The 27,436-nt window shown below is 40.0% G+C and overlaps 2 protein-coding genes across 3 annotated transcripts; both read right to left on the bottom strand.

Moving 5' to 3' along the window:
* Positions 1–87: 87 nt before the first annotated feature.
* On the bottom strand, positions 88–15,503 carry LOC119721424 (sushi domain-containing protein 2-like). 2 transcript variants are annotated; one of them, XM_038191505.1, is made up of 4 exons: positions 15,377–15,503; positions 9,827–9,909; positions 9,154–9,236; positions 88–5,992 (listed from the first exon to the last, which is right to left on the bottom strand). In XM_038191505.1, the coding sequence occupies exon 4, from the start codon at positions 5,989–5,991 to the stop codon at positions 2,266–2,268; it is 3,726 nt and encodes a 1,241-aa protein (XP_038047433.1). In that variant the 5' UTR covers position 5,992; positions 9,154–9,236; positions 9,827–9,909; positions 15,377–15,503; the 3' UTR covers positions 88–2,265. The 2 variants fall into 2 exon arrangements, with proteins under 2 accessions (XP_038047433.1, XP_038047434.1); XM_038191506.1 differs by lacking the exon at positions 9,154–9,236.
* A 6,330-nt stretch (positions 15,504–21,833) lies between these two features.
* On the bottom strand, positions 21,834–25,625 carry LOC119718964 (sushi domain-containing protein 2-like). The gene is made up of 3 exons (XM_038188366.1): positions 22,342–25,625; positions 22,231–22,241; positions 21,834–22,156 (listed from the first exon to the last, which is right to left on the bottom strand). The coding sequence occupies exons 1-3, from the start codon at positions 25,623–25,625 to the stop codon at positions 21,834–21,836; spliced, it is 3,618 nt and encodes a 1,205-aa protein (XP_038044294.1).
* Positions 25,626–27,436: the final 1,811 nt, after the last annotated feature.

Raw genomic sequence — 27,436 nt, 5'->3', positions numbered from 1 at the left:
ACAGAGCGCATCCCATAATGAATTGATTTTTTAGACAAATCACAAACACTCAACTCATGATAATGAACACTCGATTAAGAAATGTTAAGCTGTCTTTCGATATATATTCTGCGTGCATGACTTTTTTTAAGCAAACCTTTGCTATTTTCGGTTCAAATCTGAGTACAATCAAAGTTAACTTAATGTTAAGTACATCTTGGTGTTCAACTGATTTACAATGATATGAAATCCAAAACAACACTCGAAGGCCTTTAAATCTACTTCGCTGTAATAATTCTAAGCAAAACATATATTTTATAGCAAATGCAATATTTCTCCACATTGTAATATAACCTTTTACGCGAATACACCTGGCATACTCAATAATATAACATCCCATACACTTGATTATACTTCAATCTACTTCGCTGTTATACTTACAAGCGATAATATTGTGTGACAAAAGCAATTTTTCTGCGCATTTTAATAAAAACATTTACAAAAGTACGCCTTGCATATTAAATTAAACCCAATGATATCTATCCCACACACTCGATTATAATTAATTGCCTTTTAATCTACTTCGCTGTAATAATTAAAAGCGAGAATATTTTGTGTTAAATGCAATATTTCTGTACGTTTTAATTAAAACCTTTTAATGCAATCGTTTACAAGACAATTTCCCAAATCTGACCATACTTCAACGACAAATTCAACCAATTTTACTGAGTACACCATGCAAATAACAATAGCCTCCAATTAAATAATATATCTTTTCCTGCCCATCAACAATACTGGAAAAGTCTTTCAATCTACCGCGCTGTAATTCGTTAAAGCGGAAATAGTTTACGTACACTTTTCGTTAATTCCATCATAGTCAAATTTTGCGTTTGTCCAAAAACTTTTCTCACAAATTTTTGGGTTCACAATTGGAACAGAAAACCCCTAAACTGAAGAGTGTGTTCCTAAAGAGACTACAAGAGCGCCCTCAGTTGTCAGGAAATGCATGGAACATTTTAAACGTTTAAAGAATGTTAACCAACAATGCGATTCAAATAGTTTTCATGCCTTAAGAAGAAAAGAAAGTTGCGAAATATATGTTCCCCAGTAAAATTCATGTCCTGGTCCTTTAACTAGTTGACAGTCTACATGCTCTATTGAAAACCCTTCATCAATTAACTCATCCACATTAGTTACAATCTAAGTATTTATAGAAAACTACAATATTGATTTTAAACGAACGTTTAAAATTAAAACACTATACATGTACATAAGTAAACAACCGCAACAGGTGGTTAAAAAGTCTTTGTAACCTGAAATGAAAAGCTGAATTGATATTTTTTCTTGATATTAAATCATGAAATCAATCAAAACATTTTGCATTTCTAAATTATAAGGTCATAAAATATACCTACTCTAAAGAAAAGTCTAAGAAAACGGCTATTGGTGAAGTTTCCATGAAGCAAAGTTTAAGACACCACTATATAGCCATTAACATTATAAAACTCATAAACGATATAAAACTACATTCCGTATATTGTAATGACGTAACAAAAGCAATCATTTCTACATAATAAAATTGGTATACATAACATGTTGATATATGAATACATGCATAAGTGTTGTTTTCAGAACTTAATTTAATTTTCACGACAAACCATTCATACAGTTACTTGGTTTTGTAACAATTCTGCTTACTTTTAGTTTTACTAAAACAATTTTCGGGTCTTGTTTCTTTTGTTATCGGTTTAAGGAATATAACTTGCCTGTTGAAAAGAACCTGTTTCACAACATGATTGCCTCTTAAGGAGTACAACATTGAAATGTTTGTGTTATGAATTATAATTAACAAAATTCGCACTCTTACATTCTACATTTAAACTTCCACCTTGGCTTCCACGCTGTGCACGTGTAACGAGGGCTACGAGGCCTATACTGCTTAAAAGCACCCAAGGAAACAAATATGCATCCGATCCAGACTCCTATCCTTGTTATTATACGCAGGTAATCTGAGCAATTCACTTCATATGTTTTCTTGGTAATCTGAGCGAAATTCTATCTGATAAGCTCGCTTGAAGGTCTAGGCCCGACCTTTTATAAGCGCGATTAAAAATGAAATTAATGTACTTTACTTAGTGTGTTGATTTGGCTATAATGATCGGGATAACAAACAAATAATTTACCACTGCTCTCGCGATACCTCTACAGTGTTATTCAGCTGTAAAGAGACTGTGGTTTGTGCGGTGGTATCTGTTTCAAGACGAGTCTTTCTTTCGTTGTTGAAACTTATTTTCTTTTGATGAAAATGTAAATCAAACCACAGATTGCAAGTACAACAATCACGGAACCAACAACTATAGCAGCTATGATGCCATGAGCTAGTCCTCCCTCCTCGCCATTTTCCATGCCAGCACAAACAGGGAGATCAGACGACCACTGACCATCTTCAAGACAGGTCAAACTGGAAGACCCTGTCAAGGTGAAGCCATCATCACAAGCCACATCCACAGTGTCATTCACAAGATACACAGACCCTGACAGCAATCCGTTCTCCACATCACCCGGGTAGCCACAGTTGGCAGCACAAACAGGGAGATCAGACGACCACTGACCATCTTCAAGACAGGTCAATCTGGAAGACCCTCTCAAGATGAAGTCATCATCACAAGCCACATCCACAGTAGCATTTACGAAATACAGAGACCCCGACAGCAACCCGTTCTCCACATCACCTGGGTAGCCACAGCTGACAATCTTGACCAACCCTTTCTCGACTTCAGTTATTGTGACTGTAACCACGAGAGTCTCGTTAGCAAAAGACAGGCTGCCGGTGGTTACCGCATCAAAGACACACTCAATGGAATCGCCACACAAGTTTTTGATTTCCTGACTCACTTCATCTAGATTAGGAATTTCGAAGGTCGGGGAAAACTCAGGAAAGTGGTATGTGTGGTAGTCAAATGGGGAGATGTAGGTGAATATGGACTCCTCTAGAGCCACCAACCACTCTAAACCAAATTCATGAAGTTCTTTCAGCGAAGAACCAGGCTCCAGAATGGTTCTGTTTCGGAACTGAAGATCGTCAGCTGGGTTTCCGTTTAGGTTTCCAAGAAGTCCTTGAACTTGACCCTGGAAATGTGTGTCCAGTTGAGCAATGAAAGACATCACCTCGGTATTCATATACACGGTGACAGCGATGCCAGCACTGAATGCAATGTTGATTTTGGTCATGTCAGAGTTGAAGCGGATCCGAACACCTCTGAGGTGATGAACTTTGACGGGGATGGAGTCAAGACGCAACGGCTCACCGTCTATAAGAATCAGTGTCTCGTTCATGTCAGACCTCTGCACCTGGACTTTTGAAGAATCGTTCACTTGAAGAACGAATGCCGTGTACACAGAGGCATTGGTGTTGCGGTACCTCTCCATACGAGATTGAAAGGTTAAGTTATGTACTGCAGAAGACGCCATCAGAAATTCCCCGGCTCCGTTGAAAGTGAATTTGTAGCCATCCAGACTTGTCAGATGAGGATCCCCAGTGCCCCCAGCCGGGCGAGGTGGGTCGTAGTCAGAACAATCATCCGATGGCCTGTACTTGTAATATTCTTTACAGTTGTTTGACAGTTTGCATAAGCAAAGCCAAGGAAGAACATCGAACCATTGATGCTTCCAGAAATGCTCTCCTGGACTGTACCTATCGGCTGTTCCTCCCCCAGGGGGACCTACCAGGATATTACCGTCTGTTCCGTAACAACACTGTTGACCTGCTCCAGTCGGCAATGAATTAACAGACCGGTAACAGTTATCAGCACCCGGATGGAAGAAGAAATTCGCAAAATTCGCCTCTTGGAAGTTCAGGTCTCGAAAAGCTTGTCCCGTGTTGCAAGGACATGGAGGCAGTCCTGTAGGCACAGTCTTCTTTAACTGGTACTTTGAAACTTCACAGGTGATTGCAGTAACTATAATTGCAGCAGGACCATAATATCTTCTTAAGCGCCACAACAAAGCTCCAACATTTCTTCGTCTTCTCAATGCAGAGGGAGTAAGATAAAATGCAGTGAGTGACAAACCAGCACTGGTGAGGGATTGGAGGTCTCTTGGATATATCATCAGACTACCGTTGTTCAAGACATTGCTCTTCACTGTAACCCCTTCCATCAAGACTGGATTCACATCGCCGTTGTAATCTGTGTCTTGCATCATAACAGTAACTTGTGAAACTCCTTCACCAAGACTTCTAGGATCCCAGGAGAACATGATCGGATCATCTGAGGTTAGGTCAATGATGCCATCTCCATACTCAGAATTCACCTGTTGGATTTCAACGAGTGGCGGCAGATCCTCTTCAGATGCAACGTAGACAATGCCGGAGTATGGAAATGATTCACCGTCGTCAAGTGATACATAGACAGATGTAAGTCCGTTCTTGTAAAAGGTGGGAGTGATGCAGACAACAGTGTAAGAGTCGGTGCGTTCACCAGAAACAATGACGTCTCCAAAGCCAGTGGAAAATTTGCACTGTGCTTCTTGAAAAGATATAGCGTTTGTCTGCAAACAGGGAACAGTCATTGTAAAAAGCTCGCCACCAAGTTCTCGCAAATAGTAAGGTTTCAAACTCAGCACTTGTTTATTGCTTGGTAGAGACAGACCAGCAGCGTAGCCATATGTCTCGTAAGATTCATATCCATATACAATGACAGACAGGGGTGATGAATACGGATCTGTTTGTTCGACGTAGTAGACACCTTCACCTTTTGGCAGTTGAACCGTAAGTGATATGTAATTAGTGTGGGGAACATTACTTTCGTGTGTATTTGTACCGTTGATTGGAAAACTATTAAGATATACAGTTTCTCGGGAATCATTTTTCACAATGATATTGATGAAATTGAAGTAACCACCGGAATCACCTCCAGAATGAGGAGGGGTCGTGAATCCAAACACAAACCCAAAGTGTTCCTCTGCAGGAACCTGAATAAATGAAGGGTCGACCGTCCTGCCGTTTACGGATGCCAACTGCTGCATCATCAGGGTTGGTTTACTGGACGACACGAGTCCAGAACCGGACAAGCTACCCTCCCAAAATTCTCCCGGTTCCAGTGACTGATCTTGAATTCCAGGGATTGTAACGATTGTTCCACTCAAATAAGCAACAACCTTGTAGTTGTTGCCGTCATCATCTCGGGCTGCTGTGTAGATGTGTTTCTGCCCCCAACTTTTGACGGGTACCAATTGCTCTGTCACTGTATCACAAGCTGAACCGCTCTGCCTTACGCATTCATTACCACTGAACACAGATACCAGTTTGTTGGTCTGAACAATACTTCCTGTCAAGTCCTGTGATCTGTCACGTCCTTGGATGTGAACGGCTTCTAACTTATCTACCATGAAGCTCAGCACGTCACCAGCATTATAAGTCTGTCCTTCGAATGTAACAGTGCCCTGTAATGTAACCTGAACCGAGCTGGAATCTTCTGTACCGATGACAGAAAACTGTGACGGCAAAAAACCTTGCGTAGGTGTTACAATCACGTACTGCATACCCAGATTGTTTGTGGGTATACCAAGAAAACCATCCGTTGTGTAATCTTGGTAAATCAGACCGTACGCAGACACTTCACTAGAAGCCCTTATTTCGATTCCTTTCACACTTCTTTCGTTGCCGTTCATGATTAGTTCAGCTGGAACATTGATTCGTCGATATCCACCTGCTTCTATCACAAAACTCTCCTGAAACTGCTCCCCATCCACTTGAAACTTACTGCTGATAGTAACGGAGGTTTGCTGATTGCTAAAAGCAACCACGAGAATGTACAGCTTCCTTGTATGAGAGTATTCATCGGTGTTATCGGTAAAGCCAATAATAAAGCGTTTACCTCTTGAGATTCCAGAGCATTTGGGCTGATTGGTACCAGGTAACTGCAGATCCAGAGCAGACACCGGCATTTCTGGTAATACAAAGGCCATACAAATCACCAGCCAGAAAAGATGTCTCTTCATCACAGGCTTCATTCTGAAAAAAAAAAAACTTTAATTACCGAACAATTTTTGTCGTTCACTTAAAAACAGGCGTTTCCAAAACAACGTTGTTGCCAAAATATCCAATTTTTTTTGTATTTTTTTGGGCGTGGCCCACGTGTGTTAAAAGGCGGTATACTGGAGAGGAAAGGTTCTTTAGGGTACAATGCTGCACTTTTGGTATAAACATGACAGTTCTGTAAGGAGCCGCAAACAGTTTTCGAACATTGAAAAGTTCGAATATAAAAAAAATCTTTTTAGTGGCGATTTTGATTAAACACTGTAAATACCGTGTTAAAAATTTAGCAATTTAGCAAATTTAGCAACTTTAGCAACTTTAGCAATTTAAACACTTACTTTTAACCAATTTTCACACATGTATGGATCTACGACGTGTTTGTCTTTGTGTTTGTATTTTCTGGGGCGGGGGGGGGTTGATTTGAAAGGTAGCGCTGAAAATTAAAATGTCACTGGAAGTTGTAGTTGAGCGTTGAACTTTAGGCTATCACTTTTTCTGTCAACTGCTTAGAGGAATTTTGCTGCGTGCCTGCTTAATTCATTATAACTAAAAAATAAAAATTCTTTTTGTAAGTACCCTAATATTTGACCACATCCCTGGATCTTCCAATCTTGGTGTTAAAAGGGAAATGGGACCCGTTTAAGCTCTTTAGATCACAACAAAAGATTTATTTTGTTTTTACTATTAAATACGGACATTTGAGCAGGAATTGAACTTATCAGCTCAAATATTCCGCCTCTTGCACACATTGACCACAAAATGGGAAATAAAACCTCTATGAATTACACTTTTTAATAAAATAAATACTGGAATAAATAAATGTAAAGCATGCACAATTGTTTAAGACCGTTTTGCTGAGTTTGGCTCGTGTGCTCTCTCTTATACAAGAAATTAGCTCCACCCATAAAATAGGCAAAACCAAAGGATTGCCTAAATCTACAAGCACTAACATATTTTGACCCTTTCTGGTATTAAGCAGTATGTCAATCATTCAATGCCGCTACTGTAACGGAGTTCACAAGAGGTCGTCCCTTTTATTTCCATGGTTCTTATATTTTGGCCTCTGAAGTTTGTTTGCTTGTTTCTTTGTTTGTTTGTTGGGTTGTTGGGGTGTTGGGGTGTTTGTTTGTTTGTTTGTTTGTTGGGGTTGTTGGGGTGTTTGTTTGTTTGTTTGTTTTAATTTCCGTTCATATAAAATCAAGAAAGAATACACAAAATGATACAATAACAAAATTAATTATACAAATACTATATATCTGGAACAAAAAATTATATGAATGGGGGCGACATCCGAGAGGACAAAGCCTTCTGTAGTGGAGCACCCTAGACTTCTGTCAAATTACAAAAATATATGCATGTAATTATACAATCTATTTCGGTTGCATAACTTAAATTGAGATGATGTTCATTTCCGGGTTTGATACATACGAAGTAACGGATAACAAATAACAAATACTGCCTTGCTCATTAAGTAAGGTTGGTAGGTCGGCAAAAAATATATAAAACCTGCGGAAAAAAACTCTGTTTGCACCCGTAAAGATTGCTGAAATAAATTATGCAAAGTGTGGTATTGTCCCTTTGTTGTATTGCAAAGAGTTGATCTTGAGTTGATATTGCTCAATTGGCAGGCCTCACAACGTAATCTGTAACATATAAAGTACTATTTCAACTCGGGAACCTATTTTATGTTTAAATCAACCTATATAGCCTATAATAAAAACTGTAAGAATCACTTTGACCGACAGTCAATAATTCCAATAGTAATCATAATATCAATATAAGCCTACCTCTCTAAGACTGATACAAGTGTTTATGTTACATGAAATTGATAAATTTTTCTACCGTAAAGAATTTAGCAATTCACTATATTTTTGCAACCTCATGCTAAAAAAGGGAACAGTTTTGCATCCAAAATAATTGCCAGTGTTGTGGTGCTTGTATGGACAACCTGAAGAAAAACCTAAATTTTGAATTTTACAAGCTAATAAAACAAGCTCGATCGGAAATATCTCAGAAGCTGCGGGCCAACGAATTCATGTTCATGCATGAGTCACGTGATTGTGCCATGTAATTTCTGGAAAGATTAGTGTTTTGATTTTAATAATTCAGGTTTTTGACCCCAGTGACCCCATGATGACCTTTGATCCCAGCTTGGTCATGTAACATGTTGGGGCTGGGCTACTGAAACTTGAGCCAAATTTTGGTTGAAATCGGTCAAATAGTAGGAGTAATAGACGATGTAAATGTTTGTTACTAACTAACCAACGGACTAAGGCCAAAAAAAAAGTCTCCGGTGTCTATGGTATGCGCGCGCGTTGCCGTAGCCATGCGCATCGGCAAAATGAAAAAGTTTTTTTTTTCAATGAAAGATGATGTCTCAAAACCGCCAAACTCAATGGTTTGACTGGAATCCTGCTGCTGCACAATTTTAACGTGTTTTTAGATGGGGTTATGATCGAGAATACGCTTTTTGTGGCCTCTCTGGTCTCCCATAATATTTGCACTAAGTTTAGTCGGGTACCATTTGCAGTCATCAGCCGACATTTGAAGCAAAATAATACAAGTAAAAAAAAAAAAAGCGTCGCCGCACCACTTTTTGGGCAAGCTCCATACCAGAAACCGGAGACATTTTTTTTTGGCCAAACGGAGAGACAAGTTTTTTTGTTGAGCTGCTATCCCACAGCTAAAAAATCTACATTGATGAGGAGGGGCACTGTGAGGCCTGAAATAGTCAGGCCATCTTTGGCAAGATGTAGTTGACTAACATGATAATTATCTGTATCATGCAGCTTAATAAGGTTTTAGCGGATATTATAAGAGGCAACACCCTCGCATCCTCTGGGACTGCATCGGTTGCTTTTCGCGGTACTTCTCGCGAAATCGAATATTATTAGCAATAGCTCCCTCAATGACAAAAAAATTTGATTGCCTCAATTTGATATTTATTTGTGTTTTTCATTTATGTATTTTTTACTTGTTTTGGGGGGTGCAAAACAAGGTCGGCGATAATAAACAAAAAAAAGCGTCTTGGGTCGAGAGCCCAAAATAGGGTCGGTCGAAACTGAGAACCAAGAAATAAAAGGGTCGTCCTTATAATAACATTTCTGTCGTGACTGGATGTAACATTTTGATCTCACCTGGTCAACTTATGGCAAGCCACAGAACGTCCTGTCCAAAGAAATACACGGCTATGCTTCCAGGAAGTGCTGTAAACGTGACCCTACAGAAAGAAACGATACGCCGATTATAAGATTTTGGCAGTTCCCTTTTAGACTACGTTAAGTCTTTTGATACAGTAGGATCTGTCATTTTATTAAAAGCGCGTGAGTATTTAACTGTTTGAGAAAGTTTATTCATTTGATTAAAACACTGTTCACATTACACAACGAGGCCAATGTCCCCTATTCTGCCTTGTTTGGCGAGCTGCGAAGCAGATGCGAGCCTATGTAATACCAAGGGTATTACCATAGGGGTTAGAGAAGGGGCTTGGGGTGTAGGGTTAGGTGGGGATGGGTAGGGGGTGGGGTAGGTGGGTCTGGGGTAGGTGGTGTAGAAGTTGGGTTATTAGCAATAGCTCCCTCAATGACAAAAAAAACCTGATTGCCTCAATTTGGTATTTATTTTGTTTTTCATGTATGTATTTGTTGCTTGTTTTAGGGGGTGCAAAACAAGGACGGCGATAATAAACAAAAAAGGGTCTTGGGTCGAGAGCCCAAAATAGGGTCGGTCGAAACTGAGAACCAAAGAATTATAAGGGTCGTCCTTATAATAACATTTCCTTCGTGACCTGATGTAACATTTTGATCTCACCTGGTCAACTTATGGCAAGCCACAGAACGTCCTGTCCAAAGAAATACACGGCTATGCTTCCAGGAAGTGCTGTAAACGTGACCCTACAGAAAGAAACGAAACGCCGATATAAGATTTTGGCGGTTCTCTTTTAGACTACGTTAAGTCTTTTGATACAGTAGGATCTGTCATTTTATTAAAAGCGCGTGAGTATTTAACTGTTTGAGAAAGTTTATTCATTTGATTAAAACACTGTTCACACTACACAATGAGGCCAGTGTCCCCTATTCTGCCTTGTTTGGCGAGCTGCGATAAGCAGATAAAAGCCTATGTTATACCAAGGGTATTACCATAGGGGTTAGAGAAGGGGCTTGGGGTGTAGGGTTAGGTGGGGATGGGTAGGGGGTGGGGTAGGTGGGTGTGGGGTAGGTTGGTGTAGATGTTGGGTTAGGGGAGGGGATGGTGGAGGGCTGGGATATAGGGATTGGAGTAGTGGTTGTGGTGGGGTGGGGATGTATGGGTGGGTATGGGTATAGGGGAGAATGGGATGGGTGCTGATGTTGGGGTGGGGGAGGGGAGGTTGATAGGGATTGGAGTTGGGATGGGGTGGGGATGTGTAGGTGGTAGGTTGGAATGGGTAGGGAGAGGATGGGGTGGATGTGGGTAGGGGCGGGGATGGGGTAAGGTTTGGGGGGTGTGGTGATGGTGGTGTGGCTACATGAATATACCATTCTTGTTTCGCATTTGTGGGGACTACACACGAGCTCACCCATGGTAATATCAGGACCAAAGACGCTGTTGAGGCTGCAAAAATTCCCCACAACTACCGGGTAGGTCCTAATTACACTAACAATGGCAAACGTCCCCATAACGCGGTAACGGTTATCCAATGTACACATGCATGTATTTATAAGGACGTTTGTTGACTTTTTTTGTTGGCATTTAAAAACTGACCCCTACACCTTGGCACATCATCCTGAATCCTGGTACTACGAAAGCCGGTTAGTGCCATCGAATGTATAAATTGCTCTTTTGCAAGTATATATTTCCCGAGTCTTGTTTTTCGGATGTATATGTTTGGTGAATCTTGTTTTTCGGATGAATATGTTTGGTGAATCTTGTTTTTCGGATGTATATGTTTAGCAAGTCTTGTTTTTTGGATGTATATGTTTGGCGAATCTTGTTTTTTGCAAGTATATGTTTCCCGAGTCTTGTTTTTTGGAAGTATATGTTTCCCGAGTCTTGTGTTTTGCAAGTATATGTTTCCCGAGTCTTGTTTTTTGCAAGTATGTTTCGCAAGTCTTGTTTTTGTGAAGTCTATTTTTAGTAACAGTCTTGTTTTTTGCAAGTATATGTTTCCCGAGTCTTGTGTTTTGCAAGTATATTTCGCGAGTCTTGTTTTTGTGAAGTCTATTTTTAGTAACAGTCTTGTTTTTTGGAAGTATATGTTTTCCGAGTCTTGTTTTTTGCAAGTATATGTTTCCCGAGTCTGGTTTTTTGCAAGTATGTTTCGCAAGTTTTGTTTTTGTGAAGTCTATTTTTAGTAACAGTCTTGTTTTTTGCAAGTATATGTTTGGCGAGTCTTGGTTTTTTTTAAAAGTATATACATGTATGTAGGGACCCGCGATCTGCTACTCCCAACACAAAATTGTTGCACCCCTATTTTCATTTTTGGAATAGTCCTACTAGCTTGTACAGCATGTACTTGTAGCTGCATAACATGTGGTCCATGTAACAATGGTACGGTATCCGGTCACTTAAGCACCTTGGCAACTCGGCACCCACCAACTCGGCACCTTGCCAACTCGGCACCTTGTCAACTCGGCATTTGGTCGGCACACAGCCAACTCGGCACCTGGCCAACTCGGCACCCAAATTTTGCTTCTTTCTCACAACTTCCAACTCAGCGCCTGACCAACTCGGCACCTGTCATCCCGAAAGCAAAATTGTGTCTTGCCGTTATTCACAACCAATGCCCCATCTCGTTTTTTTGTTGGGGGGGGCTGGAAATGTTGGCGCTGTGCGGCCAGGCGTGGCACTTGTCACCGGCCGTGCGCGGTGGCGATGGCCGGAGGGCATGTGCGGTCAAGCACGGCACTGTCACCGGCCGTGCACCGTGGCGATGGCCGGTGTGGATGTGCGGCCAGGCCAGGCGCAGTGCATCGTTGCCGTGGACTTGGAAGGACAAGCGTTGACCGGTGACGGCCAGCGTACAGTGCTTGCTACCCGTACTCAAAATATCGGAGGAACTGTCAACGAACGTAACAGCGTATTTACCAGCTCAATGAAAATCAGTTATGTGCGGACTGATTACTGAGAAACATTTCGAATTGTGCACATGGGGAGGTGCCGAGTATGTCAGGTGCCGAGTCGGCTAGGTGCCAAACTGGTTTTTGTACAGGTGTCGAGTTGGTGGGTGTCGAGTTGGTGGGTGCCGAGTTGGTGGGTGCCGAGTTGCCAAGGTGCCGAGTTGGCAGGTGCCGAGTTGCCAAGGTGCCGAAGTGACCGGATACCGTACCATTATTACATGGACCACATGTTATGCAGCTACAAGTACATGTACAAGCTAGTAGGACTATTCCAAAAATAAAAATAGGGGTGCAACAATTTTGTGTGGGGAGTAGCAGATCGCGGGTCCCTACATATATACTTTAAAAAAAAAACAAGACTCGCCAAACATATACTTGCAAAAAAGAAGACTGTTACTAAAAATAGACTGCACAAAAACAAGACTTGCGAAACATACTTGCAAAAAACAAGACTCGGGAAACATATACTTGCAAAAAACAAGACTCGGGAAACATATACTCGCAAAAAACAAGACTCAGGAAACATATACTTGCAAAAAACAAGACTCGGGAAACATATACTTCCAAAAAACAAGACTGTTACTAAAAATAGACTTCACAAAAACAAGACTCGGGAAACATATACTTGCAAAAAACAAGACTCGGAAACATATACTTGCAAAAAAACAATACTGTTACTAAAAATAGACTTCACAGAAACAAGACTTGCGAAACATACTTGCAAAAAACAAGACTCGGGAAACATAAACATGCAAAAAACAAGACTCGGGAAACATATACTTCCAAAAAAACAAGACTGTTACTAAAAATAGACTTCACAAAAACAAGACTCGCGAAATATACTTGCAAAAAACAAGACTCGGGAAACACATACTTGCAAAAAACAAGACTGTTACTAAAAATAGACTTCACAGAAACAAGACTTGCGAAACATACTTGCAAAAACAAGATTTGCCAAATTAATACTAGCAAATAACAAGACTTGCCAAACATATACTTGCAAAAAACAAGACTCGGGAAACATATACATGCAAAAAACAAGATTTGCCAAACATATACTTGCAAAAAACAAGATTTGCTTAACATATACATCCAAAAAACAAGACTTGCTAGACATATACATCCAAAAAACAAGACTTGCTAAACATATACATCCGAAAAACAAGATTCACCAAACATATACATCCGAAAAACAAGATTCACCAAACATATACATCCGAAAAACAAGATTTACCAAACATATACTTGCAAAAGAGCAATTTATACATTCGATGGCACTAACGGGCTTTCGTATGATCCCCTTTCATCATGCCCATCTCCAACCCTACCTTGATCCCTCCCTTCCCGCCTTCGACAGCAAGACATGGCGGCTTCGCCGTTTTAGTTATAATCGTAGCACAAATTCTTGCCAACAGAATACGAACCAAGAAATCAAGGAAATTGAAACATCGGACAAAACAAATACATTGTATGCGGATTTCTGTGAACCGTCAGACGATACAACCCTTTCTTTCAGATTTCCAATCCATTATAAAAGCTTTTAATTTGTCAGTACTGTAACAAACTGTGGACGACTAGCGGGACAAAAAGTTAAAAATATATATCTAAAAAGAAAACAAAATGATGGCGTTAAAAGAGGCTTTTAGTTCAGAATCTTTAATTTTAAATCCATGCATTTCAAATTCCTAAATTCCTAAATATTTATTACACAAAATGAGAATTTTGAAAACAGTCGGTCGTGTTTTTTGTGTTATACGCAGAGTTGTAACGAGTCACTGATTTTTGTGACTCGAGTCGAGTCGAGTCATTTTAAAGAAGTGACTCGAGTCGAGTCGAGTCATTAGGTCAACAAGGTCGAGTCGAGTCGAGTCGAGTCACAGTGTGTGGTCGAGTCGAGTCGAGTCGAGTCAAGTATTTAGCTCGAGTCAATTCGAGTCACAAATATTTGAACACTATATAATAAATTACAATAAAAAGCAACAAACACAAGAGAGAAAGAATACAAGGCACCAGTCTATTACAAAAATCCAAAGACATAAAGTATGCTGTATGGTACCCAACCAACAGTTTCCATTGCTAGCTCACGTCACAGATAAGAAGATGTGAAACTTCGGTCTTATAACTGTTTGGGCTTCGGGTCTAGATTATGTTGTTCGCTGATCGTTGACAACGTCAAAACCTAATTACATTATACAAAACTGTTTCTGATTATTTAAAGGTGGTCCCATCTGTATCCATTTTGTGTGTGTGTGAAATCGGGACATCAATTTAGCCAGCGTTCCACCAAGAGCTTTATAAGAAATCGCCCGAAACCAATGATGAAACCACGGATTGAGAAATGCGTTTTAAGTCTGGTTCCGGGTTTAGCATTACATGCTATAGAACCACAAGGTGGGAGTCCGCGACACGGTGTATGTTTGTTGTATCATTATGGAGGAAGGAAAACAGACGGCCGCTGTATATGAACGTACATAATTCGCGAACATAACGTGACGTGAACAAAAACTGGCAACGCGAACGGCGCGGCGTAAGTCATTGCAAATATTTTTCGCAAGTAAGTTTTGCTTTTATTTTTGGGACTCGAGTCTTATTAGCCTTTCTCGAGTCAAGTCTAGTCATTCTGATGAGGGACTCGAGTCGAGTCGAGTCATTTGCTCGCAGTGACTCGAGTCGAGTCGAGTCATTTACCTGTCAGGACTCGAGTCGAGTCGAGTCACCGAGTCGGACTCGAGTCGAGTCATTGACTCGAGTCATTACAACTCTGGTTATACGATCGAAAATTATGAGCAGAGCTTTCTAACCTCTGAGCAAATACAGAAATTTGGGATTCCATTCAATAAAAAATATCAATCGATCACAAAACATTGTTAGAATTTACTAACAATGTGCACTTCAGTAACCAGCCCTTTATATTTCGACTTTGCAACAAATTCGTATATTACAATGGCCAAGTATTCCATGCATAACATACGACTTTTAATCAACCAATGTGAAATGTAACGAGTGTATAACGTTGGAAACTGAAATGTTTTTCGTGCTTTCTGAAAATCAGAAACCATATATAATACCAGTAAATAGTGGAACAACACTTGTCAAACATTTCTTGGATAACTAACTATCTCTTGGAACGAAACTATTAATGGAAACAAAATGTTTTGGAATCAGTTGAACATTTGGAATTCCCAATAGTGTACCATTTAAATTCAGGTCGAAGATTTAACAAAATTTGGCGATATGGCCATGGAAACAAATACAAACATACCTTTCGATTTTTCTGCTAATTTCCTAGAGAAACTCCCTGTCAGTCTGTCCGCAGTACCAGAAGTGCAACTGCGTAGAACATGTATTTCCAATTACTTTACAGCGAGAATCGTGTACGTACGTGTAGTCCAATGGAATTGTGCAGTATGAGCATAACACACAATTGTTTTGAAAAACCTCTTTGTTATGTAAAATATTTCCCTGAAAAGATTGCAAAACTCAGCCGGGAACGTTCGGGGGAATTCCCTTGTATGACTTATTTGTACCTGGAAAAAATTGCGAAATCAAGGGCAAACAAATTTGGGTAGGTCCTCTCTTTTGTAGCGTTTGGGGTGAGCATTGGGTCAGCAAAGTTTGTAACGTTTAAATATTGTTTATACAAGATAACATAGCCATGCCTAATAGACATTTAGAAAGTGGAGTGTCAGGTGCTGTGTCGTACAAATATAGAATACTTAGTGGCGTTAGCTTTCACTTCATATTTTATTGGAATAGAGCTAAATCAGACTCTGTCTGCAACTCAAAAAGTATACCTGCGTAGATTATGTATCACCAATCACTTTAAGACGAAAATCGTACATGTATATACCTATAGACCAATGTCATTGTGCAGTATGAGCAAGTATGTGCAGTAATTATTTTGAAATCCCTCTTTATGATGTACACTATTATTCTGTAGAGATTGCAACACTCAGCGGGGAAATATCAGGTAAAGTCCCTTGTATTGTAGTAGTTAGGTAGAGCGTAAAGTCATGTCCATGTATGGAATTGTTACGACTTATTTTTTTCCTGGGAAAAATTGCAAAACAAGGACGATCTAATTTTGGTAGGTCCTCTCTTTTATTATTATTTGGGGTGAGCATCGGGTCAGCCCTGTTGTTGAATGTGTTCTATTTTTATCGGTTGGCAAGTTAGCAAATCGTACCTGCCTTAAAAAGGAATCATACATTTAGTTTTCAATTTTGATAGTACTTTTAAATACAGTCTTGCCTACTACTCCAATTCCTGTGAAAATCTTTTCATTAAATCCAGAGATATCACAGCTCTTCAAATGCTAATTTTACCCCACCTTAATGGAAATCAAACAGTAGAGGGATTTTGTGTTGCAGTAGATACTGGTGTGTGCATCTTTTGTAGTTCAAGACAGATCCAAGACTCGAAGGCCCTACCTCAATTATTACATGAGACTTAAAATTGTGTTTTATCAGAACATATTCATGTCGGAGATAATGTTAGAATCTAGCTTATACAAGACTACTTAACCATGTTTCATGGACATTTGGATTGTGGAGTGTCAGGTGCTGTGTTGTCCATATTTAGCCTAACATTCTTATTGGCGTTATATATGCTTTTAGTTACGTCAGCTTTTCCATTGGAATGGAGCCAAATCAGATCTTTAAATAAGTCAAGTTAGCATTAACGGATATTCATGAGAATTTCATCAGTTGTAAATAAAACTGTGCACTTCATGCACATGTTGATTGGGACACGGTCCCCAGACAAAGCATACAATGAGCCTGTTTCGCTTACCTGGGATTTTCACTGCTCTCTTTTGTTGACTTTTTTTTCTTCCAAACTTGGCTGAGGTCACAAGCTGTATGCTGCTGATGAGTCACCTGACATTTCAGCACAATAACGTTGGTTAAAGTGAGAACAAACAGCGCACCACCAAATAAAGAGATAAAAAAAACACATTGTGACCTTGGTTCTGACCCGATCTCAGCTGAAATGTGCATAGTGCATTCAGCTCAGTGGCAAGTATTATTTGATCTGAAAAGAACAAATAACACCACAAAGCGAACAGAAAGTTGTGAGAACCCTAGACGTCAATGCCTGACGATTAGTAGTTCATACAGCATCGGGTTACCTAAGACAGAATAGAAGGTTAGAATCTGCAGGTCAAGACGTAGTGCTGTTTTGCATAAACTTCACGCATATCATACACGCTATAGCAGGACATTGTCTATTCCACAGACTAGGACGGCGAGCGTTGCGCACTTAAACAGACGGGGAAATCCAAAATCCGCCTCAAAGGTTCGCTTTGGAAAGTATAGCATCGACCTGAAAAGTTTATTACGGAAAATCGGTTTGGAAGTGGTTATGACATGACTACAGACTATTTACGCACTGTGGATTTTTGAAGGGGGAAATGAGTTTAGGGTGGATGACAGATTGTTTTCATGATCCTCCTACAGCGTTTCTGTGAGCTGGAACTCGGGGGCAGTAATCCGCTTTAAACAGGCCTCGGTGATTACTATGTATGGTATGTCTCCAAAAAAGTGTCAGTCTAAATATTGTTGTAATAACAACAAAATTACCAAGTGCATTTTGAACATTTGTTATTGTGCAGGCACTCCTAATCCATGGCTTAAACCCCAATGATTCGAATGAGCGTGGACGCAAAGCATCGGAGCCATTTTAATCAAAGAATATCCACCCTTTGAATGTTGAATATACAAAAGTAAATTACAATCAATTATTGTTCCAACCGCTGGAACATGCAGCTGCTATAATCCGTGTTGAATGTCATGCGATATTTGTTAATACACATTTATGTTTACCCTGCAAGGATAAGCTCCCAGGTTTGGTAGGGAATAGGCCAAAAAAAAAAGTCTCCGGTTTCTTGTATGGAGCTTGCCCAAAAAGTGGTGCGGCGACACGGCTTTTTTTTTTTTTACCTGATTTTTTTGCTTCATATGTGTGCTGATGACTGCAAATGATGCCCGACTAAACTTAGTGCAAATATATGGGAGTCCAGAGAGGCCACATAAAGCTTATTCTCGACCATAACCCAATCTAAAAACACGTTAAAATTGTGCAGCAGCAGGATTCCAGTCAAACCAGTGAGTTTGGCAGTTTTGAGACATCATCTTTCATTGAAAAAAAAACTTTTTCATTTTGCCGACGCGCATGGCTACGGCGACGCGCGCGCATACCAGAAACCGGAGACTTTTTTTTTTGGCCTAAGCTCCCAGGTTTGGTAGGGAATAGGCCGTTTGGCACATCACGGCGCTATATTGTTTCGTGTAACAAATTAGCTAAACCTACATCTAAACAAGACTGGGTGTTCAACTTCTTATTTGGCTTGAATAAAACGCCTCCTCTTTCTCAACCGAACCAGTTGCAACGCATTACAAAGGAAGGATTGTTGGGGAGAAGAAGGGCAATTATTTTCAAACTAAACTTGCATGTTTGTCTTTGAAGCTGCGACATAAGACACACACACAACGATTAATACGTATTCCTGCCTACGGATTGGTCAATAGCACCCTCATGTGTAAATTGAGTTCCAGCTCTTCCCAACCCTTATTTTTGTAAGTCTATAGGGTGCAGTTTAAAAAAATACCATGTACACAAGTAATAAGTCCCCATAATTAAAAATTCTTTTAAAAATAGTTAAAATATTCAAAACTCAAAACTCTCACATGTGTTCAGGCTGCACAGAATAATGATGATCAACATTATCATCTTTCATTTTTGTCTTTTCAATTTTTGGTGGGTTGACCATTGACATTTCGATATTGTTAACTTTGGCAGATCGTTTTCCTGGAAATTTGTGAAATATAGGTCTACGTATGATATATGACTTGTTATCTTTCGATTTTTCTCCTCGGTTCCTAAAGCGCATCTGGTCTTTTTACCCAAGAATCTATCTTGTAAGACCTGTTACTACCCCCTCAATAGCTACAGTTCTGCTATAGTGTCTAATATCATATGGCAATCTTTCCCGGCTACAGGTACAGTTTTTCATCCGGTACAGTTTCACAGATCAAAGTTTTTGATCTCCTCATTAGGCCTAGGCCTATACCTTACCTGTGGGAGATTGTTACATTTGGCCGATCTTTTTCCTGATAGTCCCGTATATGGTAAGGTCTGTTTTAATTGGGGGAGGGATGGGGGGGGGGGCTGACTGCTAGATGACACTGTTTATATTCCAAGTCTAGTGTTAAACTAAGACCTTGAAGAGATTAGAAGGATGTCAGCACTTTTAAGGGGAAGTTCCCTGTGTTTAAATAATCAGGTTGACCAATGATGGTGACGCAAGTCGTTGAAATTTTATGAAGTCGTTGAAATTTCATTATCAATTGGATTGCTTACTTCGTAGAATCAACAAGCTGCACCTTCGTCCCGCGTTAAGAAAACCAATCTGGATTAGGAAATCTTTGTTACCTGAATCTGTTGCACAACGTGGCTGTCACTGGAGTTTTGAAAATCAAAGAGGTGGATCCTTGATTGTTCAAAGAGGGTGGCTAGGATGGGAGGGGGTAGATGAGGCTTTGAAGTGAATAAATACAATTATACATGTAGTTGGCTGTTTTCAATGGCCCTTCGGATTGAATATATTTTGTTGACAAATCACAAACACTCCACTCATGATAATGAACACTCGATTGATAGATGTTACCATGACTTTCGAAATAAATTCTGCATGCATGACATTTTTATAACAAACCTTTGCAATCCCCGTTTCAAATCTGAGTACAATCAAAGTTAAATCAGTGTTATATACATCTTGCTGTTAAACTATTTTTACGATGATATGATATTCAAAACAACAGTCGGTCTATCTACTTCGCTGTAATACTTCTAAGCGGAAAATATATGCTACAGCAAATGCAAAGTTTCTGCATATTTTAATTAAAACCTTTAGGCAAATACACTTTGCATATTAAATTGATACTCACTGATACATCTCATACACTTAACTATATGCTTAAATCTATACTTTGCTGTAAAACTTAAAAGCGAGAATACTTTGTGATAAAGGCAATATTTCTGCAAGTTTTAATTAAAACCTGTTCAAGCAGTCTGATCACAATTCAACGGCAAAGTAAACCAATTTGAAGTACACCCATGCCAATAACAATAATCTTAATAATAAGTATGATAATCTATTCACTCCATAATACTTAAAAAGTATTTAAATCTACTAGGCTGTAATTCGTTTAGACAGAAATACGTAGTAATTTCAATATTTTCGTTTATTCCTTAATAGTCATACGTTACGTTATCGTTGGCTTGTTCTACTCTAAGCTGAGAGGTCATTCCGTGTCAGATCAACACGATTTTTTACCCGACTCACAGATTTAAACGAAATTTGTTGTGATGATTGGCCTATATGAGAAAACCCCCGGAATTGGTTTGTTTTTTTTGGAATTTGGCTCATTAGTTTTTGGGATACGGGTCAACCAACATTTGACTAAATAGCATGACCTCCGAACTTTAAATACTTGTATCTTCAAAACCATAGCATCCAGAAAGCCAAGTTGTACATCATATTAAAGCTCTTTTAATGGCCTCCTTTTCATTAAATAAAACCAAAATCGTAGCTTGAAGTGCAGAGAAAATGCGTAACTAAATAATTAAGTTTTGAAGTTATGATCTTTATTTGGTAGAAAGCATGTCCACGGATCATTTAAAATGTTTCAAAAAGTGCACCTTTCAAAAATGATTAACCAAAAAGGGATGTCAAAGGGTTTTCATGCATATAACAGGAATAGAAAGTTTCACAAAATATGCTCCCAAGAAAAATTCATGACATGGTCCAACTAGCTGACAGTCTTCATTCTGTATTGACAACCGTTTATCGGTTAAACCATCTACATTCGTTACAACCTAAGAATTAATAACTACAATTATGTTCGATTTTCAACGAACCTTTAAAATCAAAACATTTAATACATAAATAACCGCGAATTGTACTTTTAAAATTTGTGAAATATTAAATGAAAAAAAGGAATTAAAATGTTATCTTGTTATTAAATTCTGAAATCAATTTTAATTGATTAAAAAGGGTTTAAAAACCCTTTACCTTTGAAACATAAACATTCTGAAAATAAACCGACTCTGTACAAAAGTCTAAGCAAACGGCTATTTGGAAAGTTTTCATAAAGCAAAGTTTAAAACACCATTCAACCATTAACATTATAAAACCTATAAACCATATTAATTTCATTCCGTTTTTTGTAATGACGTTACAAGAGCAATCACTTTTACATAATAAATTTAGTATACATAAAATGTTCATGTTTGAATACATTAATTATATAACTGTCGTTTTCAAAACTCAATTTCATTTTCACGAAATACCATAGAATCATACAATTTTTAATTGGCAGGTACTTGGTTTTATAACAAATTCTGCTTATTGTTACAAATATGCATCCGATTCAGACTCATATCCTGGTTATGTACGCAGGTGATTGTGTAATTCAATTCATATTTTTTCTTGGTAATCTAAGCGAAATTATATCTAATAAGCTGGCTAAAAGGTCTACATATAAAGCGCGGCGATATAAATTGTACTAATTAATGATTTGGCTATAATGATCATGATCAAAAGCAAACATTTGCAACGGCTGTTGCGATACCTCTGCAGTGTTATTGAGCTTCTTACTTCGACATGGCCTAAATGCAACCAGAACCGACTAGAACATTAATTAGAGTCAACGATTTCGTCAATCGTCACTGCATGGCTGTGTCTTAGAAAAATAAACATTTCGCGTATGGACCACCTTGTACTTGTTTCTCTTCATGTTTCTCCTCCTCAAAATGTAAATCAGACCACAGATTGCAAGTACAGCAATCACGGCACCAACAACAAAACCAGCTATGATGCCGGGTGCTAGCCCTTCCTTCTCTCCATTTTTTATGCCAGCACAAACAGGGAGATCAGACGACCACTGACCATCCTCAAGACAGGTCAATCTGGAAGACCCATTCAATGTGAAGCCATCATCACAAGCCACATCCACAGTGGCATTCACGAGATACACAGACCCTGACAGCAATCCGTTCTCCACATTACCCGGGTAGCCACAGTTGACGTCATCACAAACAGAGAGATCAGACGACCACTGACCATCCTCAAGACAGGTCAATTTGGAGGACCCTTTCAAGGTGAAGCCATCATCACAAGCCACATCTACTGAGGCATTCACGAGATACACAGACCCCGACAGCAACCCGTTCTCCACATCACCCGGGTAGCCACAGCTGACAATCTTGACCAATCCTTTCTTGACTTCAGCTATTGTGACTGTCACCACAAGAGTCTCGTTAGCAAAAGACAGGCTGCCGGTGATTACCGCATCAAAGACGCAATCAATGGAATCGCCACACAGGTCCATGATTTCCTGACTCACTTGGTTCAGATCAGGAACCTCGAAGGTCGGGGAAAACTTAGGAAAGTGGTATGTGCTGTAGTCAAATGGGGAAATGTAGGTGAATATGGACTCCTCTGGAGCCACCAACCACTTCAAGCCAAACTCATGAAGTTCTTTCAGCGGAGAACCGGGCTCCAGAATGGTTCCGTTTGGGAACTGAAGATCGTCATCTGGGTTTCCGTTTAGGTTTCCAAGAAGTCCTTGAACTTGACCCTGGAAATGTGTGTCCAGTTGAGCGATGAAAGACATCACCTCGGTATTCATGTACACGGTGGCAGCGATGCCAGCACTGAATGCTATGCTGATTTTGGTCATGTCAGAGTTGAAGCGGATTCGAACACCTCTGAGGTGATGAACTTTGACGGGGATTGAGTCAAGACGCAACGGCTCACTGTCTACAAGCATCAGTGTCTCGTTCATGTTAGACATCTGCACCTGGACTTTTGAAGAATCGTTCACTTGAAGAACGAAAGCCGTGTACACAGAGGCATTGGTGTTGCGGTACCTCTCCATACGGGCTTGAAAGGTTAAGTTATGTACTGCAGATGACGCCATCAGAAATTCCCCGGCTCCGTTGAAAGTGAATTTGTAGCCATCCAGACTTGTCAGATGAGGATCCCCAGTGCCCCCAGCCGGTCGAGGTGGGTCGTAGTCAGAACAATCATCCGATGGCCTGTACTTGTAATATTCTTTACAGTTGTTTGACAGTTTGCATAAGCAAAGCCAAGGAAGAACATCGAACCATTGATGCTTCCAGAAATGATCTCCTGGACTGTACCTGTCGACTGTTCCTCCCCCAGGCGGACCTACCAGGATGTTACCGTCTTTCCCGTAACAGCACTGTTGACCTGCTCCAGTCGGCAATGAATTAACAGACCTATAACAGTTATCAGCACCTGGATGAAAGAAGAAATTCGCAAAATTGGCCTCCTGAAAATTCAGGTCTCGGTCAGCTTGTCCTGTGTTGCAAGGACATGGAGGCAGTCCTGTAGGCGCAGTCTTCTTTAACTGGTACTTTGAAACTTCGCAGGTGATTGCAGTAACTATAATTGCTGCAGGACCATAATATCTTAGGCGCCGCAACAAAGCTCCAACATTTCTTCGTCTTCTTATTCCAGACGGAGTAAGATAAAATGCTGCGAGTGACAAACCATCACTGGTGAGGGATTGGAGGTCGCTTGGATGTATCATCAGACTACCGTTGTTCAAGACATTGCTCTGCACTGTAACACCTTCCATCAAGACTGGATTCCCATCGCTGTCGTAATCTGTGTCTTGCATCATAACAGTCACATGTGAAACACCTTCACCAAGAATTCTAGGATCCCAGGAGAACAGGATCGGATCATCTGAGGTTAGGTCAATGATGCCATCTCCATACTCGGAATTCACCTGTTGGATTTGAACGAGTGGCGGCAGATCCTCTTCAGATGCAACGTAGACAATGCCGGAGTATGGAAATGATCCACCATCGTCAAGTGATACATAGACAGATGTAAGTCCGTTCTTGTAAAAAGTAGGAGTGATACAGACAACAGTGTAAGTGTCAGTGCGTTCACCAGAAACAATGACGTCTCCAAAGCCAGTGGCAAACTTGCACTTTGCAGCAATTTGAAAGGATATAGCATTTGTTTGCAAACAGGGAACAGTCATCGTGAGAAGCTCGCCACCAAGTTCTCGCAAATAGTACGGTGTCAAACTCAGCACATGTTTATTGCTGGGGAGAGACAGACCAGCGGCATAGCCATAGGATTCGCGTTCTTCATACCCATACACAATGACAGAAAGAGGATTTTGAGAATCTGTTTGCTCGACGAAGTACAAACCTTCTCCTTTCGGCAACTGGACAGTTAGCGATGTATAGTCAGTGTTGGGTACGTTATGTTCCGTTACACTGGTCCTGTTAATTGGTGATCCATTTAAGTACACTGTCTGACGTGCATAGGTTTTAACAATGATACTGATGAAATTGAAAAAGCCTTCCGAGTCCCCTCCAGAATATGGTGGTGTTGTAAACCCAAAGACAAACCAAAACTGTTCCACAGCAGGTACCTGTATCAGTGAAGGGTCACGCAGAGCACCATTGACATTAACCAGCTGCTGCATCATGAGAGTTGGTTTAGTGGAGGACACGAACCCTGAACCATATAAATCGCCTTCCCAAAACTCACCCGTATCCAAGGACTGATTTCCAAATCCCGGAATCGTGACAATTGTCTCAGTGAAATATGCAACGATTCTGTAGTTATTTCTGTCGTTGCTTCCGGCTAAAGTGTAGATATGTTTCTTCCCCCAACTCTTGACGGGTAGAAGCTGTTCAGTTAATGTGTCGCAATTTGACCCTGGATTAGTCACACATTCATGACCACTGAAAACGGCAACTGGTTTGTTAGTTTGAATGATGCTTCCTGTTAGGTCTTGTCCCGTCTCTCCTTCGATTTGAACAGCTTCCAGCTTGTCAACCATGAAACTCAACAACTCACCGACACCATAATCCTTTCCTTCAAATGTAACACGACCATGTAAAGTAACTTGAACTAAGGTTGAATCCTCTGACCCTATGACAGAAAATCGGGATTGGAAGCTAGAAGACCCCATAACCAGTACGTACTGCATACCGAGATTATTTGTGGGTATACAAAGAAAACCATCGGTAGTGAAATGCTGATGCATCAGACCGTACGCAGACACCTCGGAAGATGCTGAAATCTCGATCCCCTTCAGGCTTCTTTCGGTCATATCCATCACCAGCTCGGAAGGAAGTACAGTTCGTGTAAATCCTCCAGCCTCTACAACAAAGCTCTCCTGAAATGGTTTTCCAGCTATTTGGTACTTGCTGCTGATTGTGACTGATGTTTGCTGATTCCTGAAGGCTACCACTAAAATGGCTAGCTGCCTAGTTTCAGAATACGTATTATGGTTGTCAGAAAAGCCAAGGACAAAGTGCTGACCTGTAGATATCCCAAAGCATTGCGGCCGAGTAGGTACATCTATCTGCAGATCAACAGCTGATACCGGCATTTCAGGAAATGCAATTACCATGAAGACTGCGAACCAGAAAAGACGAATCTTCAGACCATTCATACTAGGGTGAAAAAAAACCCAAAAGATTACAATTAACAAGATAATGTAATACATGCACTTACTCCTGTTACAAAAAAAGAAACCTAAAATAACTAAATGAATATGAAATCGTGCAAGGAAAGATCAAAAGAAGTGTATAAACTATTCAGAGTTTGGACACATTTCTACACCCCCAATTGTACCCACTTTTTTCACGTTTGAATCTCCGACATGTTTAGTTTATTGATGTCTGTGATATGTTCAGGCAACGTACAAAAGCATGTAACCTGTTAGCATCATGAATAATACATTGAAAAAGTAAATAAATTGACTTGTGAGGTTCAAGTCGAATGACTTATGGGTTTCAGGTAGAATGACGGGATCAGTTCACATTTTACTTACTCTTTTTACCACCTGTCTCAGAAAAACAAACTTTATGAAGTTTACGTTTTTACAAGTTGTCATTTATGGCATTAGTAGGCTTTCATACTGTGCTCAAAAGCTAAAAATGTCAGACTAAACATGTGAAAAAAGTGGGTTCAAAAGTGTTTTAACTCTGAGCACCATTTTTACAGAGTAACCTAGGCCTATAGATTAAAGGATGTGATCATAAATGTAGGTAATTTAACAAGAGTTTAAAGAAAAGAACTCCTTTTGTAAAGGGGCTGGCTTTGTTTAAAAGGTAGCACTGAAGTAGAAAATGTCACTGGAAGTTGCAGTCGAGCGTTGAACTTTAGGTTATGACTTTTCTATCAACTACTTGGAGTATTTTTGCTGCGTGCCTGCTCAAGTCATCATACATCCCACAGCTGTATCATGCCTAACCAACAAATGAAACAAAATCCCACACTTAAAAAGAAGCTTTTCTAGCTTTCTGAATGAACCTTATTTTTTGACCACATCCCTTGATCTCAAAGTCTTGGTGATGTAGGAGAAATGGGATCCGTTTTAGCCCTTAATTAGATCACAACAAAAGATATTTTAAGTATTATTCTTCAATTCAGAAATGTGAGCAGGAATTGACTTAGCAGCTCATTATACTGCTTCTTGCGGATTTCGGTCACGCCCACATATTAAAAAACAACACCTCAGGCGCGGATCGGGGGGGACACGCTCTGTAAAAAAAATTATAGAAATTCATTTAAAAAATGTGAACCCCCCCCCCCCCACTCAGATACCCAAAACATTGTACTGATAATAATGTCCGCCTTTGCGAAAAATACGGACAGAGCCAGCTTGATTAGGGAGTATTTGTACACTAATGAGTACAACGCTCTGTAAAAAAAAATTATAGAAATTCATTTAAAAAATGTGAACCCCCCCCCCTACTCAGATACCCAAAACATTGTACTGATAATAATGTCCGCCTTTGCAAAAAATACGGACAGAGCCAGCTTGATTAGGGAGTATTTGTACACTAATGAGTAATAGCGCCCCAACTCAAAGTATGGTACGAGCCCCCCCCCCCCCTATTGATTTTCGGAGACCAAGTTCCGGCTACTGTCTACATTTCAGATTGTTTTGCTGATGAAACCCCCCCCCCCTGTCTACATTTCAGATTGTTTTGCTGATGAAACCCCCCCCCCCCCCGCGAAAATTCCTGGATCCGCTCCTGCACCTGTATGAATTCTGTTCTCGTATTACATTCTGGCATACATTTAAAAAAAAAACATTAAAAATATTGAAAAGACCGTTTTGCTTAGTTTGGCTCTTGTGCTCCCCTTATTTAAGATTTGAGCTCCGCCCTAAAATAGGCAAGACCAAATGATGGCCCAACTCAGTCTACAAAACTAACTTAATTTGACCTATTCTGGTATTATCCTGCAGGAGTC

Source organism: Patiria miniata, unplaced genomic scaffold (genome assembly GCF_015706575.1).
Source record: "Patiria miniata isolate m_02_andy unplaced genomic scaffold, ASM1570657v1 HiC_scaffold_13, whole genome shotgun sequence".
NCBI lineage: Eukaryota > Metazoa > Echinodermata > Asteroidea > Valvatida > Asterinidae > Patiria > Patiria miniata.
The sequence above is the reverse complement of the archived record's forward strand: the minus strand, read 5'-3'. Positions and strand labels throughout refer to the sequence as shown.

Bases quoted from the DNA above. Each gene is read 5' to 3' on its own strand.
- LOC119721424 (XM_038191505.1), bottom strand. From the start codon at position 5,991: ATGAAGCCTGTGATGAAGAGACATCTTTTCTGGCTGGTGATTTGTATG.
- LOC119718964 (XM_038188366.1), bottom strand. From the start codon at position 25,625: ATGAATGGTCTGAAGATTCGTCTTTTCTGGTTCGCAGTCTTCATGGTA.